The 15,799-nt window shown below is 41.1% G+C and overlaps 1 protein-coding gene across 12 annotated transcripts in view; it reads right to left on the bottom strand.

The window, feature by feature from the left end:
• The window catches only part of myt1lb (myelin transcription factor 1-like, b), a 101,848-nt gene that overhangs the window by 53,086 nt on the left and 32,963 nt on the right, over window positions 1-15,799 (bottom strand). For all 12 annotated transcript variants that reach the window (XM_034857997.1, XM_034858008.1, XM_034858005.1 and 9 more), the window contains 2 exons: window positions 10,160-10,205; window positions 8,476-8,509 (listed from right to left, as the gene is read on the bottom strand). In XM_034857997.1, the coding sequence (XP_034713888.1) occupies window positions 8,476-8,509; window positions 10,160-10,205 (80 nt within the window). The remainder of the gene's footprint in view (window positions 1-8,475; window positions 8,510-10,159; window positions 10,206-15,799) is intronic.

A 15,799-nucleotide genomic window follows, 5' to 3' on the forward strand; every position in this document is an offset into this window, starting at 1 on the left:
ACGGATGGTGCACCGCCGTCTAAAGGCGAGTGGGGTGGAAAGGGGGGGGTAATTAACATATTAATGTCCCCACCTTCCTACAGCTTCTGTCGGATAGTCCAAACACTTTGATAAGTATGCAAATGAGAACCGCACCATCTGAAGAGGGAATAAGCTCTGCCAGAGACAGCCGAGAGAGATGGGAGGGGTAGAGAGAAAGAGGAAGGTAGGAAGGAAGGAAAGGAGCAAGGAAAGAGACAGGGTGTTTGAGGGGAACTAAAAAAAGCCAGGAAGGAGAAGAGGAACGTCAGGATGAAGAAACAGGAGGCAGGAAGAAAGGAGACAGTGGGATTGGAAGGACTCTCATGCGTGCTGATGAACCGATATCCTCATGTTTGTTTTGTGGACTTTAATTATCTGGCATGCACGGTTGGTAAATATGTGTGTGCAGTGTTGGACAGACAGACAGAGGAGTGAAAAGACTCTTTCCTTTGATTCTGGGGTTCTCCAGCGCAGATCGATATGCCAGTGCCCCACAGCGCTGCAGGGATGTTCAGATAGGTTGCCGGGGCTCAGGCCAGTGGGCATACAGGCCGGGCGGGGGGGCTGAGGTGGGCGGCTCGGAGTAACGACCCGAGCAGACGAGGGCAAGCAATTATAACACAGACTGATCTCCCTCATTCTATCATTAAAGAGAATGGCGAGTAATAAGGATGAGGGAGAACACCACGGGAGAGCAAGTGTTCAGTGTGAGTGAGACAAAGGGAATGTGTGTGAGAGAGAGAGAGAGTATCTGAATGTGTGTGTATTCGAGGGACACCTTGTGTGAACAGCCAGGCCAGAGATTCCCCGACACGCTTGTCACGTTCAACAATTATGTTGAATAATTAAAACGTTTCATTAACTTGATCATTTCCTGTTCAGCCATGTTTCAGCTCTGACAACGGCAATTAAAGCCAGGGCCAGGACTGCACGCCTCTCTCATTCGGTCGGTCGGCGACAGAGGACAGCCTTATGTCTTTTCTACGGAAACAGAAATCTGACAGGGGAAAAATGAGGGGCTTTAGCCGTTATCCACCTTACTTAAATGTTCTCAACACCTCAGTGCAAAAGCACACCGGGGCTGACAATGGAATCTCTGTGCTCAAGGTGAAATCGTGCAAATCTGGATTCAGTTTGCTTAGACTGTTTTTGATCAATGCAAATAAGGGAAGTAGTTTACTTTTGCAAGGCAGCCTTAGGGCACTGAGACCTCCACCTTGAACACCTCTACATACTGATAGCTTTAACTTGCTGTGTAATCTTCCTAGAATTATTTTCTGATACATGCAGTCAAGTGAACAAGTACCTTATTCCTGTAAGCCAGACATCCATCGCCTTGCATTATGATAGAGTACTCTTTTCTGATGTGATACTGTAAGAACTGCACTTGCTCGACTACACAACACCCAACAACACAAAACTATCTTCAAAAAATCATGGCCTTTGTTTCCAATCAAGGGAATTCTTCACTCTGCATTAACACCATAATTAGCAAAATCCTGTGCTGTCCTAGTTACGTAAGACAGATCTTTTTGTCTTTTGAAATTGGATTACGGCAGGAGGAGCCATTTATTTTCAGAAATGGGGGGTTGGGGGCAATTTTTATCCCAGTGCCTGTACCATGCGGTCTCTGGCACAAAGCTATCCTCCCCTATTGAGCCCATCCGCAGTACTTATACACCCCAATAAACACGATTAGCATGGCAGACTGTAAATATGCAAATGACAAAAGAGATGTGGAGGGGAATGTTTATGCTGTGAGCTCGCTGTCTGGCACCCTCCCCCACCCAACCTTGCATATGAAAATCATGATGATGATGTTTATTGAGATGGGGTCTCTGTTAGAGATATCTTTATTTTTTCCTTTCATAAAACAAATTCAACCATGTAATTGAGGATTTGAATGGAATGGGATGCCTTCACTTTCCATGTCTTTAATATTTGCCGTGGCTGCTTTCATCGCGCCATCACGGGGCCGCTGCCAGGACGCACGGCTGCCCTCTCTAAACTGCTTCTTCCCGCAAGTCACTGAACCTGGACCTCAAGCTGAAATTGTTTCTATGTGAGGAACCCATGTCCTGTACCCTGATAATGTGTGCACCAATAATACCGATTAAAAGAAACTCAGAGAAGCTGATGCTCAACGTACACTTCGGCCATACAGTAAACAGATTTTGTCTAAACTATTCTGAGGGTCTATGTCTGCTTTGACAGTTCCATCTCTAAACTGCTGAAGATGTCTGATGCCAGGAGTCAGGCTACTCACTGCCATATCCGTGATGTGACCTGAAATATGGAATGATTGGCATATTATATATGAGGGACTCAAATTAAATCAATGGGACTACATCTGAGTGTTTGACATGTATACTCCACTTCTACCTATCCTGGATTTTTTAGGCTGATACCAATATTAATATTTGAGTTTGAGAGGTTATTTAAGGGTATTTAGGTATACTTATTTTATGTTGAAGAGCCCCAATTATGCTGTTTTGGATTTGTCCCATGTTGTAGTGTGCTATATAGTTGTTTGTGTATGTAATAGATGTATAAAGTGCAAAAAAAACCTCTCTCCCCCACACACAGACCTTATCCTAACTGCCTTAAAATGGTTTGCCCACAGTGTTTGAAATTCCTTAATTAATGATGTCATTAGTTGAGAATGCCAGCCCAGTTTGTGGGCTGCCCATATGAGGCTTGTTTGAATTTGGTTGACCAATCACAACAGAGTGGGCCAGCTGACCAATCAGAGCAGACTGGGCTTTTCAGGAAGGCGGGGCCAAGATCTCAGACAGAGTGTTTCAGGTGGAGACGCTGTAGCAATGGGCAGTATGAGAAATGGAGTATGTGTTTGAACATCAAAGCATGTAGACCAATTGTAATAGACCCCAAGAGTACAAATATGACACTGAATAGGAGAACAATAGGAGCTCTTTAATAGCATTTATGGCATCAAAGATTCTTAACTGCTCAGTTCTCACCATAACTATACCAACACTATTTTGTTTGTGCCACTAAGGGGAAAAACAGTAATTTGTATCCAAAAACTAGTGGGTCAGGATCCAGTTGTGGGAAAAAAACAAAGCCTTCAAATTGCAGGTCTAAACTTGTATCAGATAGGAGCAAGCTCTGCCAACAGATTCAGATCCATTCTGAGCCAGGCTGGAAGAACAGGAAAAACCAGACTCATGTCAAATCTTCAACAATTACATCAAGCTAATCCAGTTATCATGTATGAAGGAAGAATGGGGCCCACAACTTCCTGTTGAGCCTTCTGATGGTGTTGTAGCACCAGTTTAATTTCTATGATGGGCACAATCACAGTCCTGTCTTTAACCTGATCCCTTTTAGTCAACTTAAATAATATTCTCTCACTAAATTGGACAATTACATCCAGTACATACATACTACAGATAATTTGCATTTCCTCAGTCCGATCGCTGTATCTTGCTATCATTTAGCTGACCCTTGTCATCGTGCATAGTTCTCTCCCGATTCCTGTTTGTGTGTGTGTGTGTGTGTGTGTGTGTGAAATGTATGTGAGTAAAGGTTTTCCTGGATGCATGCAGGTAGTGTATTTATCCAAAACACACACACAAACACACACACATACAACCACGTGCACAAGCCTAACAGCAACAGCCTATCTGACGCAGCCCAGGCTGCTCCATGCAAAGTCAAGCGTGTTCGTCCTGAAGACTATCAGCTCTCCGGGGAGAAAGGCCATGGAGCAGCATTATCGACATTATAGACGCCTCAGCCTGGAGATAGGCTTCACATCGATCCCCTGATTAATTACTATCTGCAGGCAGCAGCGGAATGAGGGGGAGGGAGAGAGAGAGAGAGAGAGAGAGAGAGAGAGAGAGAGAGAGAGAGAGAGAGAGAGAGAGAGAGAGAGAAGTGAGAGAGGGGGGGTTTGAATGACAGAAAATGGGGAATGGTGTGGAAAGAGTGAAAGTGGAGGGGGATGAAAGATTAAGGAGAGAGAGCAGCGGGAGTACACCTTGTACAATCTATGGATATCAGCTAAAGGCTACGCAGTAATCTTCCAGGTGGAATAATATTTTTATTGATATATAGGTAGCCAGGAAGCCTTATCTTAGCTGCAACCACCCCCTACCATACAGCCAAGGACAAAATGAAATTCACACATTACTGGGGTGGAAACAACTTGCAAAGACAAGTAGAGGACACTGAAATAGCCTCTATTGAGTTCCAAACAGGTTGTACTTTACAGGAAGCAAATAATAGTGAAAGTAAATATGTATGTAAAAATTTCTCTTCTAGCCTCTCTGTACATGGCTAACCTAACAGTCAGAACTGGAACTGCTGTGGGCAGGCAGGCAGACTGGCTAACATTAATGGACTCCAGTTAGATCCTTTGGGCTATACCCCCCCCCCCCCTCAGGAGACTGTTGCACTGTGTGGAACATGAGTCAATAAGCCTGTGTAAGAAGAAGACAAAGAATGCCATTATTGTAATGCACGCAGCGAGGGCTATGCAACGCCAACAGCGGAAACAGCATCGGTCATGTGAGTTACACGTTCGCTACGTCACAACTTAATCCGCAAAGCTGTTTCCATCTCCCATTTTGCGCATTAACTCTTTTTGGAAAAAGGGAGAAAAAAAAAACTCATCAGCTCCACAAAACTCTCTCTGTATTTGAGAAGGGAAGGGGGGGGGGGGATCACGGAAGGCTTGTATTGTGTGGATCCGCTGAGCTTTTTGTTGTCATTCCTTAGATATCCTCATGGCGGAGACAAAAACTAGACACCGTAGCTTTAACTGCTGACCACTGTGATTGGCATGCAGGAAGGACGCTCCTTAATGTGCTAGGATGATATTACCTAACTATGACCAGGATGCATACTTATTATTGGTTTGACTGTGTATAAATGTGATATCTTCACATCACAGATAACCAACAAATGCCAGGCTAGTGCTGGCAAAAAACAACAACAATCTTTGCTACAGAGACTTTTGTCGAGTTCAGCATGTACCAGGATTGCTTCCAGGAAATAGCCACTGCCTCCCACTCTAAGCGTGACCAAGGCTCTTCTTCAGCCTACTCAGCTTTTATGTTTTGGAAGCGAGGCAGCCAAACCTTAAATAGTGTTACAAACCTGGTTGTATATTGTGTAACTAAGTTAAGCTTTCAGCAGTGCAGGTGGCCTGTTACCAACCTCGGCCCATAATCGTTGCCCTCGACACTTCCCGCACGTAACAAACTTTGGCCGAAGAATACCGATGAGACCAATAAAGGGTTTTGGTACTCAACAGAAACTATTAGCAAAACTATTTTGCCATTTCAAAACCTTTCGCCGCTATTGTCACGTTTAATTACCTTTTTTGTAAGGGTGGGAATCACCAGCGAACCGATATCATTACGATACTATTGTCATAATACAATTTCATAAATATTTTAAAAATTTTGCAACATTCCATGATATATTCCAATTTATTACCAACTTCAAATTTTTCCCAATTTCTAATGCTGCCCCCCCCAAAAAAACAACAACTTTGTCAACATCTGTTTTATCTAAAACGATACATTTTTTTACAGTTTGTACATCTCACTTCAATTTTATTGCCGCAAAATGGAATTGTCAAGCAGACAAACTGACCAACACATATAAAACTAGATCGATACTAGGCGTGGTATGTATCGATACAGTATTGCCACAGAAAATATTGCAAGACTGTGCTGTATTGATTTTTTTCCCCACCCTACTTTTTAGTCAGACTCTATAGTTGTTTTATCATTACATGATATAGGAACTTTTTTGACAGATCTTTGTGCCTTTCACATTCTGAAGGGACGTAGAACAACCAATAGCGACGTCCGGTCTCTGAGAAGACCTGTAATTGGCCAAAGTCTAAAGTCCTCTAAAGCCTGAAAAAAGAGCCAAGAAGAGGTGCAGAAATCTAGTTTTGTCTCAGAAAACTAACATTAAAATATGCTCAAAGGTTTTGGTTGTTTTTTTTGCCCAATGACGCCCAATTTAAACTGCCTACCCCTTCAATAACAGTGAAAATGTTGAGTATTTAAGCAAACATTTAAAAAAATCCAATCGATAAGTAAGCAAGAACCCCATGCACAAGAAAAAATAAAATACAGAAGTCCAGTTAAGCTTATCCCCATACTGTTGCATTTCTAAAAAATGACAATAGCTTTTTAAAATACTAGGAGGAACATTTTCCAGTGACAAAGAAAACCTTGAAATTTCAAATAAAGCTGTGTTCTACCTTCCACCCACTCAACTCACCCGACAAGAACTTTAGGACTGTAGGCGTAGATAGAGTGAAAGAGTTGTGCTGTATGGGCGATGAACTGATATTGTCTTACTAACACCAAAAAAGTGTATCACATCACTCCAGTTCTGAAGTCTTTACAATGGCTCACTGTGCTTTAAAGAATTGCTTGCCAATTTTTTTTTGCTAGTTTAGGAATCACAAAACGGTGTAGCCCAAATATATTTCTAATTTGCTGCTACACTGTGAACCACCCAGACTCCTCAGGTCGTCTGGGACCGGTCTGCTTTCTGTCCCCAGAGTCAGACCTAAACAGGGGGGAGCAGCGTTCAGTTTTACGCTCCACATATCTGGAACAGACTCCCAGAAAACTGCCGCTACTCTCAGATCTTATAAATCAAGGCTGAAGACCTTTCTTTTTGATGTTGCCTTTCTTTAAATAACTGTTCACTTCTTAGACTGAAGTTGCATTGTTAATAATATTCATATCGACCAAAATTTATATCGAACTATTCTCTTGTAGGATTTCAAAATGAAAGGCTTAAATGTCCAATTAAAGCTATGTTTAAAATCTTCAGGTTGTTAATTAAAGCCATATTTTTAGTCTTTTCAGGCTACTCTAAAAAGCAATCCTCCTGTTAAGCCAGATTCATTCCAACTCAGGGTGAGACAGCACATATCCACTACCCGAGTGTCACTCGGGTAATATCGGACCATTCCGATGTAGGATTTTAAAATGAAAGGCTTAAATGTCCAATTCAAGCTATATTTAAAATGTTTCTCAGGCTGTTAAAGCCATTTTTTAACTCTTTTTCAGGCTACTCTAAAAACTGTGTGACAATCAGCAGAGGTAAGATCAAAACTAAATGAATTGATAAGACAGTGATTGAACACTCCTAAACAATAAAACAAAAAGGGAAAATTAATAATTAATAATTATCATTATAGTTGGCAGAAACAAATATTGAAGTGAACTGAGTAACGTGGTGCCATGTGAGTTGCTTTTGTTTATCAATTTGTGAGATTTTGGTTGTTGCCATCCTGGGGCTATTTCCTGAACAGCAGGAAACAGTCACCCACGTTGGAGAAATTCTCAGAAATATGTTCGGACATACAGTAGATTTTATGGTAAAATCTACAAGAAACAGTTGGAGCTGTTCAGGATTTTGCGAAGTTTGCCTCACAGTGACGACTATATTGTAGTGTGAAGAGAAATACTTCAACTCTCAGAGTACAAAGTCACATGATCCTGCGGGGCTCGTGGTGGATGAGATATAGAGTATAGAATGCCTACTGTATTGGCTCATTGAGTACAGGAAAACTGAAAGATCAGTCGCTACTCTCAGTTCTTATAAATCAAGGCTGAAGACCTTTTTTTTTTTATGTTGCCTTTCTTTAAATAAATCGTTAATTTTCTATACTGAAGTTGCATTGTTAAAATTACATGACAATCTTATCTGCTTTTATATTTTTTGTTGTTTTTAACTGCTTTAATGTTAATTTCTTTTTCTGCACTGTAACTTTTATTCAAGTATTTTATCTATGTTTAATTATTTAATGGTTTTTAACTGCTCTTTAATGTTTTACGTAAAGCACTTTGAACTGCCTTGTTGCTGAAACGTGCTATACAAATAAAGCTGCCTTGCCTATCATGCTAAATATACATAATTAGTTGCAAGATTAAAAGATGAGAAAGCCGTATTTTTTTCATATTTCATACAGTGAATTTGTATTAACTAGAGGGACGAAAGAAAGGGGAGCTTTTTGTTTCTGTTTTGCTGTTATCATCTTTTGAGACATTGAAGATTTCCAAATAGAGGGACGTGTGAGGAATGAGGCGAGAGAAAGTATCTCTTCGTGTCTGAAGAAATGGAAACATGGAGACGAGAAGCAAGAGGGACCAAATAAAGAGCAAGAAAGAGAACAAACTAGCATCAAAGCAGCGAAACAGTGGAGGAAAAGCTGGAATGTCTCTGGGTGGTAATAAGGTGACAAGTGACCCAGGCACTGTTTGACTATCTGTACTTTAGAAGGTCGATTGTGTGTGTGTGTGTGTGTGTGTGTGTGTGTGTGTGTCTCTTTAACTATTTCCCGCCTGTCTGTGCATTTGTATTGCTTTGTGTGTCTGTGTGTGTGTGTGATGTATGTGTGTGTGTGTGTGTGTGTGTCTCAGTGCAATGCACTTTTTCAATCCCACTGACCTGAAAAGCTCCGTTAATGCTGGATCCACAGGCACTAAGGGAGAGAAACAGAGAAAGAGAGAGAGAGATTATGAAACAGGGCTGGCTTGTGCATGCTAAATCCACAGGCTCTTTGTACAACACATGAAAAGAAACCTGCTGAATAGTTGATTATTGGGACTTATGATCTGTGTAGGTTTCCATTAAATTCATTAACACCTTAAGCTCAGTTAAGTGCATACATTTACTTGTGTATTTGTGTGAACAACTCAAATTAAATTAATTTCAGAATTATCTTTGCCTCGTGTTGATCATTAAGTGCTTCTGAAAGTTTGGAAATCCAACTTGCAAAATGCATTTCTTTAAAAAAAACAATTTATTTAGTCTATATTTAATCTAAAATAGTATAAAACGTGTACAGCCTATAGTGGACAACTGCTTATACAGTAGTTGTTTTTTTATTGTCAGATATATATATATATATATATATATATATATATATATATATATATATATATACACACACACACACACACACACACACACACATATATACACATTTACAGTACATACACAAATTTGCATATTATATATATATATACACACACACATACATACAGGATATAAACAACAAGCACTTTAAAAAAGAACATTTTTATAATTTATTGTTGGATTTCAAGTTTTGTGGCTCCCTTTATAGTAAACTGAATTCTCGAATATAAAAGGAGAAGCGAATGAGTGAATGATGGAGGGATTTCCGACTCAGCCCTAAAGATGATTTCAGTTCCAGTCCTTCACTCACACATTGGTTCTCTCTTCGGCCTACAAGCAGAGGACACGTGTAACTCAATCACACCAGGGCTTTGTGGCTGTAGCCTTCACTACACAGGGTTTGATCCACCTGATGTAGGAACAACGGTCACCACCTCGTTCTTTGTTCGGTCAAAGACGTAAGACGCTTTCTAAAGTTTGGAGGAACTAAAATATACATTAAGAGGGTCCTCTGATTAAAACATGCTCACTTCATTTTAGATGCTTTCAAATGTGTGAGGGTGGACACGGGGGCTCATACCAAGTACAAGGTGCAAGCGCATAAGGACTGGTCATCTAATGCCTCCACAGGACACAAGAAAGCTAATGTTCTGATGAACACATCTGGGCTGATGTTTTTCAATATACACAAACAGGCAAACAAAAGCCATAGTGCTTTGTTTTAGTGGTTTATTGGTTTATTTCCCCCCAGGATGATCACTTAAAACTGAGCCACCTGTTTGTTTGTTTTGTTTTTGAAGTTCCATTTTTTTTTTCCACTTTGGACTATGTATCATTTTGTAGGTTTAGATGTAACCGTCTCAAAGGTCTTAAAAATGTGGACTTTTTGTTTCTGTTTCTGTAAGTTTTATAAAAATAGAGACAGAGGAAGAGAGATAGAGAGAAACAGAGAGAGAAACTGAGAGAGAGAGCAGTGAGAAGAGGCAACTCAACTGTGACAGTCTGGGATTTGTGCAGTGGTGTGTGTACAGTATATGCGTGTGCTTGTGTTGGGGGAGTGAAGGTGACCCTGAATGGCAGCGCCGCTCTGTGTGTGTGTGTGTGTGTGTGTGTGTGTGTGTGTGTGTGTGTGTGTGTGTGTGTGTGTGTGTGTGTGTGTGTGTGTGTGCGTGCGTGCGTGCGTGTGTGAGTGTGTGTGTGTCCGTGCAGATACCTTTGGAGCGAGTTCGATGGCGCTTATTGTCTGCATCCACCTCCATCTGCAGAGAAGGCACAAACAAGCTGTTAAACACACAGCAGACAGCATTGTAAAATGATCTTTAAAATTATAAATTATCTTTCTGGTTACATGATCCTTCACATTCAGGAAACTTTTCCCCTCCTTGTCAAACATGCAAATCACAGCTGATGTCTGGAATACTTAGCTGTAACACTTTGTGTACTGTAGAGACTCATTGAAGACCAGGGAACATTCAGATACAGGTTATCTTTAATCATTGCAGAGTAGATGAGAACTGTAGAAAATCTCTCTGCCAAAACATCTGTCCTGCTATATTTATATGAATGCTCTTCTACAAATGGATCTCTTTAATAAAAAGTCATTATTTGGTGTGTCACTGGTTATAATGTCAGTATACTTATTATTTCAGGAAATAAACAAATTATTCAAGGACAGATCAACAAATGAATTAGTGAATTAAGAAGAAGAGATCTGCTTTGATAATTCCAAGGAAATAAAAAAAACTGAGGACGTAATAGGAGTAATCATATATTCCTTTTTTAGAATGGATATGAATTCACATTTTGAAATGATGCAAAACATCATTATTGAAGTATTCAGTACTCATTGTCTCCATCTATTCACCTACCTATCGCATCCATCTGTCCGACCATGTCTGACCATCTATCGCGCTACATTTACATTGCTGCGTTTACATCTCACGTTCACGTGCACGGAGATCGCGTTTGGTTTAAAACTGCGCTTGAAAAGCAAAACGCAGCAATGTTAATATAGCCTCAGTCACGTTGTAGATGTACTGCAGACATAACACCGTCAAACATTAACTGCATGGTTTCCATCGATGCCGTCTCCTCCGTCAGTAATCAGGCCTCCCAAGCTCTTCATACGCCAGAGCATTCCCCTCCCTCCCACCTCTGTTTGATGTATGTCAGGTAGGCCTACCTCCTCACTAACACATCTTAAATTATTGAGGAGCATGACCGTTGCTCTGTTATTTCCAGATGTCCCTAAATATTCATGCTTGCTGGGATTGGACTATGACGGGCCCGGTTTGATTGTCTCTTTTCATTAAACATGATTTATTAACAGCACACTTACTGTACTGTAGAAGCCCCTCAGCCTTAATGGTGTGTTTCTTTATGAATGCCCATAAATGTTTCAACGGGAGAAAACATAAAATGATGAATGGCAAGGGTACCTTGTAAATCGTATTGCTGTAGCAAAGCAGGAAGGGGAAAGACCCAGAGTGTTTTGGGGAGGGTGATCTAAACCAGGGGTGTAGTATCTTGAGCATCTTAAATCCAGAATAGGAGTCAAGATGCTTTTCTGTTGTCTCGGTCTTGTCTTGGATTTGTTGGTATTTGGACTCGGACTTGTCTCGGACTAAACAAATATTGTAGTTGATCCCAATCGAGTCCAACACTACATGCTTTTGTTCTAAAGTAACTTCCTCCCTCAAAACAAAAACATTGATGAAGCACGGTTGTCCAGAAAACAGGTATTAGTTTAAAGCTTTTGTGCGTAACTTTTTGATATTAAAGAACATCCGTTACATTTAATCCATTTCCAAATGAGTTGCTACAAAGCTAATTAAGTCCGCTCCACACAATTCTCTCTGTGTTTCTCAGTGTGACTTTTGTTGAAAATACTGTGCCAACTTTCACGTGCAGAAACTCAAGGGACGATAATAAACTCTCCTGAAGAGTCCATCATGTTTTTTAATCCCCCTTTGTCCTCCTTTGCTACAAGCAACTGTGTGGAGGAGGAGTGGGGGTGGTTCACAATAACAGAAGGCTTGTGTCATGTGGACGTGCCGACAGTGTTCTCGTCATTACTTAGAATTCCTCTTGACGGCGACAGAAACCACGCACTATAGCTTTAATTCAAAATCCATCTAGAACAGGCATAGAGATTGGTTGCCTGGGATACGCCTGGCTGCATCATATACTGTACCTCAGTTTTCAGGTAGCCATCATTTTCATTTCGTCCACAGACAATGTCAGCAAGCACTTTGTAGTATGAACTCTTCAGGACAAGTAATAAGTTTAAAAATTGAAACATTTCCATTTTCTATTTTAAGTAAATAATATGGCCTAATTTGATCCTATAGTGTGTTATTCTGCGCTTTTTGATTATTACAAATAAAAAAAGCAAAATGATCATCTTAATATAGAAGATATGCTGTATCTGACATCTTGAAAAGGTCTTGGTATTGACTGTCTCTCATTTGGACTAGTTCTCTCCTTTCTCCTTTCAGGCCCTCCTTCTGACAGAGACTGAGCAGAGCATGAGTGTGTACGCATGTGGGAGCCTAACCTTGAATTTTACTGAAGTAGCCATGTGAGCAAAGTGGAGTTAGCCCCGTCTCGCTGAGCATCTCTCATCGGTCTAATCGTTGGCGTTTTATCTAAGCTTGCCTGGAACAATCTGCAGAACGAGCGCTAGCGACAACATGTGCAATTCACTGTGAAGTGGAAGAGAAATCATGTTGCAAACATAGATTTTCTCACAGCACATGGAGTCTTCTATTTTAAAACAATAGGAGCATGACAGCACCCTGTCCTACATGTCCGTGTAGGTAACTCTTTACACAACAACTAATTTAATGCCCAATTTATTTTAAATCTGAGCTTCAAAATATTTCTGTTTTTCATTATTTCTCTATTTTATTTACTGTCTTCTCATTGCATCTGTTTCTGTGCTGAAATACCCAGTGATGATCCAGCATAGCCAGACCTTCCTCCACAGCGCTGCGATGGAGGGTCAGGGTAGTCCACACAGCATTCCGGGATGGGAGAAAAACATGCTCTTGGCATCTCTTTAAACCAATCACAGAGCGCTGCAAATTAGTCTCGGGAAGGAAGTTATTTTTGGTGGAACGTGTGAAAGTTGTTTTAGTCGTGCAACCGAAAACTCTGATTGGACAGATAGTCTAGCTAGCTGTCTGGATTTACTCTGCAGACATCTGAGGAGCAGGTAACCATAGTCCTCAGAAATCCACCCAAGTTTAAAATTCCAACACAAAGAAAGCGGAAGAGAACGGGCATCCAGGCAAAAAGAGCGTGAGCCGGTGGAGAAATCCCAGAAGTGGGACGTCGTGCACATAGACTAACCAGAGATTATTTGTCAATCAATGTGGGTGGTCATTTTTATTTAATCCTGATGTTGTCATCAGGACAATATTTTTGGGGGCTTTATTACCTTTATTGAGAGTGGATAGACATGAAAGGGGGTGACACGCAGCAAAGGGCCTCAGGTCGGATTTGAACCCAGGCCGCTGCAGGACTCTATGTCCTGAATATGTGTTTCTTTCAACCAAATTGCCCCATAAATAATAAAAAAATAGGTAGAATTGAATATGAATGAGGTTGACCAAGAATTGTTTAAATAGTTGGAATGAAGTTGGCTAAGAAGTTGGTGATAATTTATACTTTATGAACCGGCAACACAGACGCAGGACAACACAAGGGTTCATTTTATTTGATGAGCTTCTGTAGGTGGCGCTCCTTTCTTTCACAGCCATGCATAGTATTGTTCCACCCACTTCTCCCCCAAACTAATATCTTTTCCTGCTATTAGAAATGAAAACAACTTTTCCAACAGCAGCAGTAGCATAAGTTTCAGACCATTTGTTAATATGAAAACACTGATAACTAGAACTGCAAGCAGTTATGACGGGGTCCATGCCTCCCCGGCGCGAGTCGCCCCCCTACAGGCCAATACGCATCCACCTCAATTATAGCACCCCTTCAGGTCTGATCCTCGCTACAACCTATTAGCTTGAGCGGTTTTGAAAATGAAATGAATGAACAAGGGAAGTAGTCTCAACCTGTTTTGCATTGATAGCATTCATTGTGGCTGAGAAATTGCAATTACAGACTTCCCATTTTCATTCTTTGAGTAATTGGCCAAAATGAGTCTACATTGAGTGTGGTGCCCCCTATAGGCCGATCTTCACTTCAACCTACTAGAGGCAGCGGTTTTGAAAATGAAATGAATGAACAAGAGAAACAGTCTCAACCTGCTTGCAGAATGTTGAAAGAAACATCTGTGGACTAAGATATGAATGCATGTTTAGTTGGAGTGCACCCAAACTGTCGCATACTAACAGTGCCTATCTGAAGCTGTCAGACTCAGTCCGAGGGCCTTGGTTTTTAAGAGAGGCCTGCATCTACACTGAACACAACGTCTCCAACAAGTGAATCCTGCAGCAGAATAAAACAACAGCAACAATAACGCCGGCAGCAGTGGAAGCCTCGTCTCCTCTGCAGTTCATCATACGTTGGAGAGCCCCTTATATTCTGTCTGAGGCATTTTCTCTCTCTTATAGCACCCCAAAAAATGTCACGGCTATAATGAAGGTTAACGTGCTTATTGAGGATTAGGAGGAAGCCTGCTCCTTCTCTGTCTGAGCCTTGATTAGACCCTGGATCAATGGCATTGTAGGAGCCTATAATTAATGAGCTGAAGAACCACAGAGTCGGCAAAAGTTTAGGTTGGCTAGTTAAACAAACACATATAATGAAGAAAATTTCAATTCAGCTTGTTCACCTATTTCAAAACGAAAACAATATGCAAATTATCTTCCTTGAAATTAAAGTGCCTGTGCCTATTATTAGGTGTCTTCATCTTTACCCAGGACACAGAAATGTCCTCGGACACAGACAAATCACTTGCACAAGTAAGAACAGGCTTTTTGCTGTTTGACTGAGAAGAATCGGGATATAGCTGGGAATTAAACATTAATGTAATGTGCACTGAGACATGGAACAAGCATTGTGTGTGTGTGTGTTTATCATTTTGGTGGTGGTGATGGGGGTGTGGGGTTGCTTAGACATCTGTCACAACAATTCACATCGTTATCAGTTTCCCTTTGTTTTCACCTTGAAGTTTTGGGAGAATGGGTTTCAGACATATGGCGCCCAACCCACTCTCTCCGCCACACATACATACAAATGCACAAACACACACATACACACATACATTCACAGACTCTCACACACACAACCACACTCCTACTTTCACATTGTTTTTTTTGTACGGTGGAGCGGTCGAAGCACACCAAAACTGCACTGGCACTATCAAATTTCACTGCAAATAGGTATTTACGCCATGCATCATCTAGTGACAGTAAACATGTGTGCCAAACCGATGCTAAGTGCTGAATCTGAATTAGTGTGAAGGAGATAGCATCTGAGTGGGCGCTGACAGTCAGAGTGAGAGGAGAGCGAGAGTGATGGAGACAGCAGGAGAGACTGAAATCTAGAGGAGTGATTCCCAACTAGTAAGGAAAAAGGCTTTGGCGGCTGGTGCAGCAGTAGAGGGTTCTGAAATGGTTAGATTGAGACTAGCTGAGATCAGAATACAATATAAAAATGTATCAGCTGATCCACTGATGACAGAGAGCTGTTATTGTACAGGATGGGAGGGATTTGTGTTTGTTACCACAATGACTTAAAACTTAAACTTAAAATCTTGATTCAGTTTGATTGCCTTTTACCGGTCCTTCTGCCTCACTCCCCAGAGTAAAAGACCAGCCCCAGGAACACATCCCCAGTTAGCCCCAGGAACACATCCCCAGTTAGCCCCAGGAACACATCCACAGTTAGCCCC

Source organism: Etheostoma cragini, chromosome 20, assembly GCF_013103735.1.
Source record: "Etheostoma cragini isolate CJK2018 chromosome 20, CSU_Ecrag_1.0, whole genome shotgun sequence".
In the NCBI taxonomy this organism is placed as follows: domain Eukaryota; kingdom Metazoa; phylum Chordata; class Actinopteri; order Perciformes; family Percidae; genus Etheostoma; species Etheostoma cragini.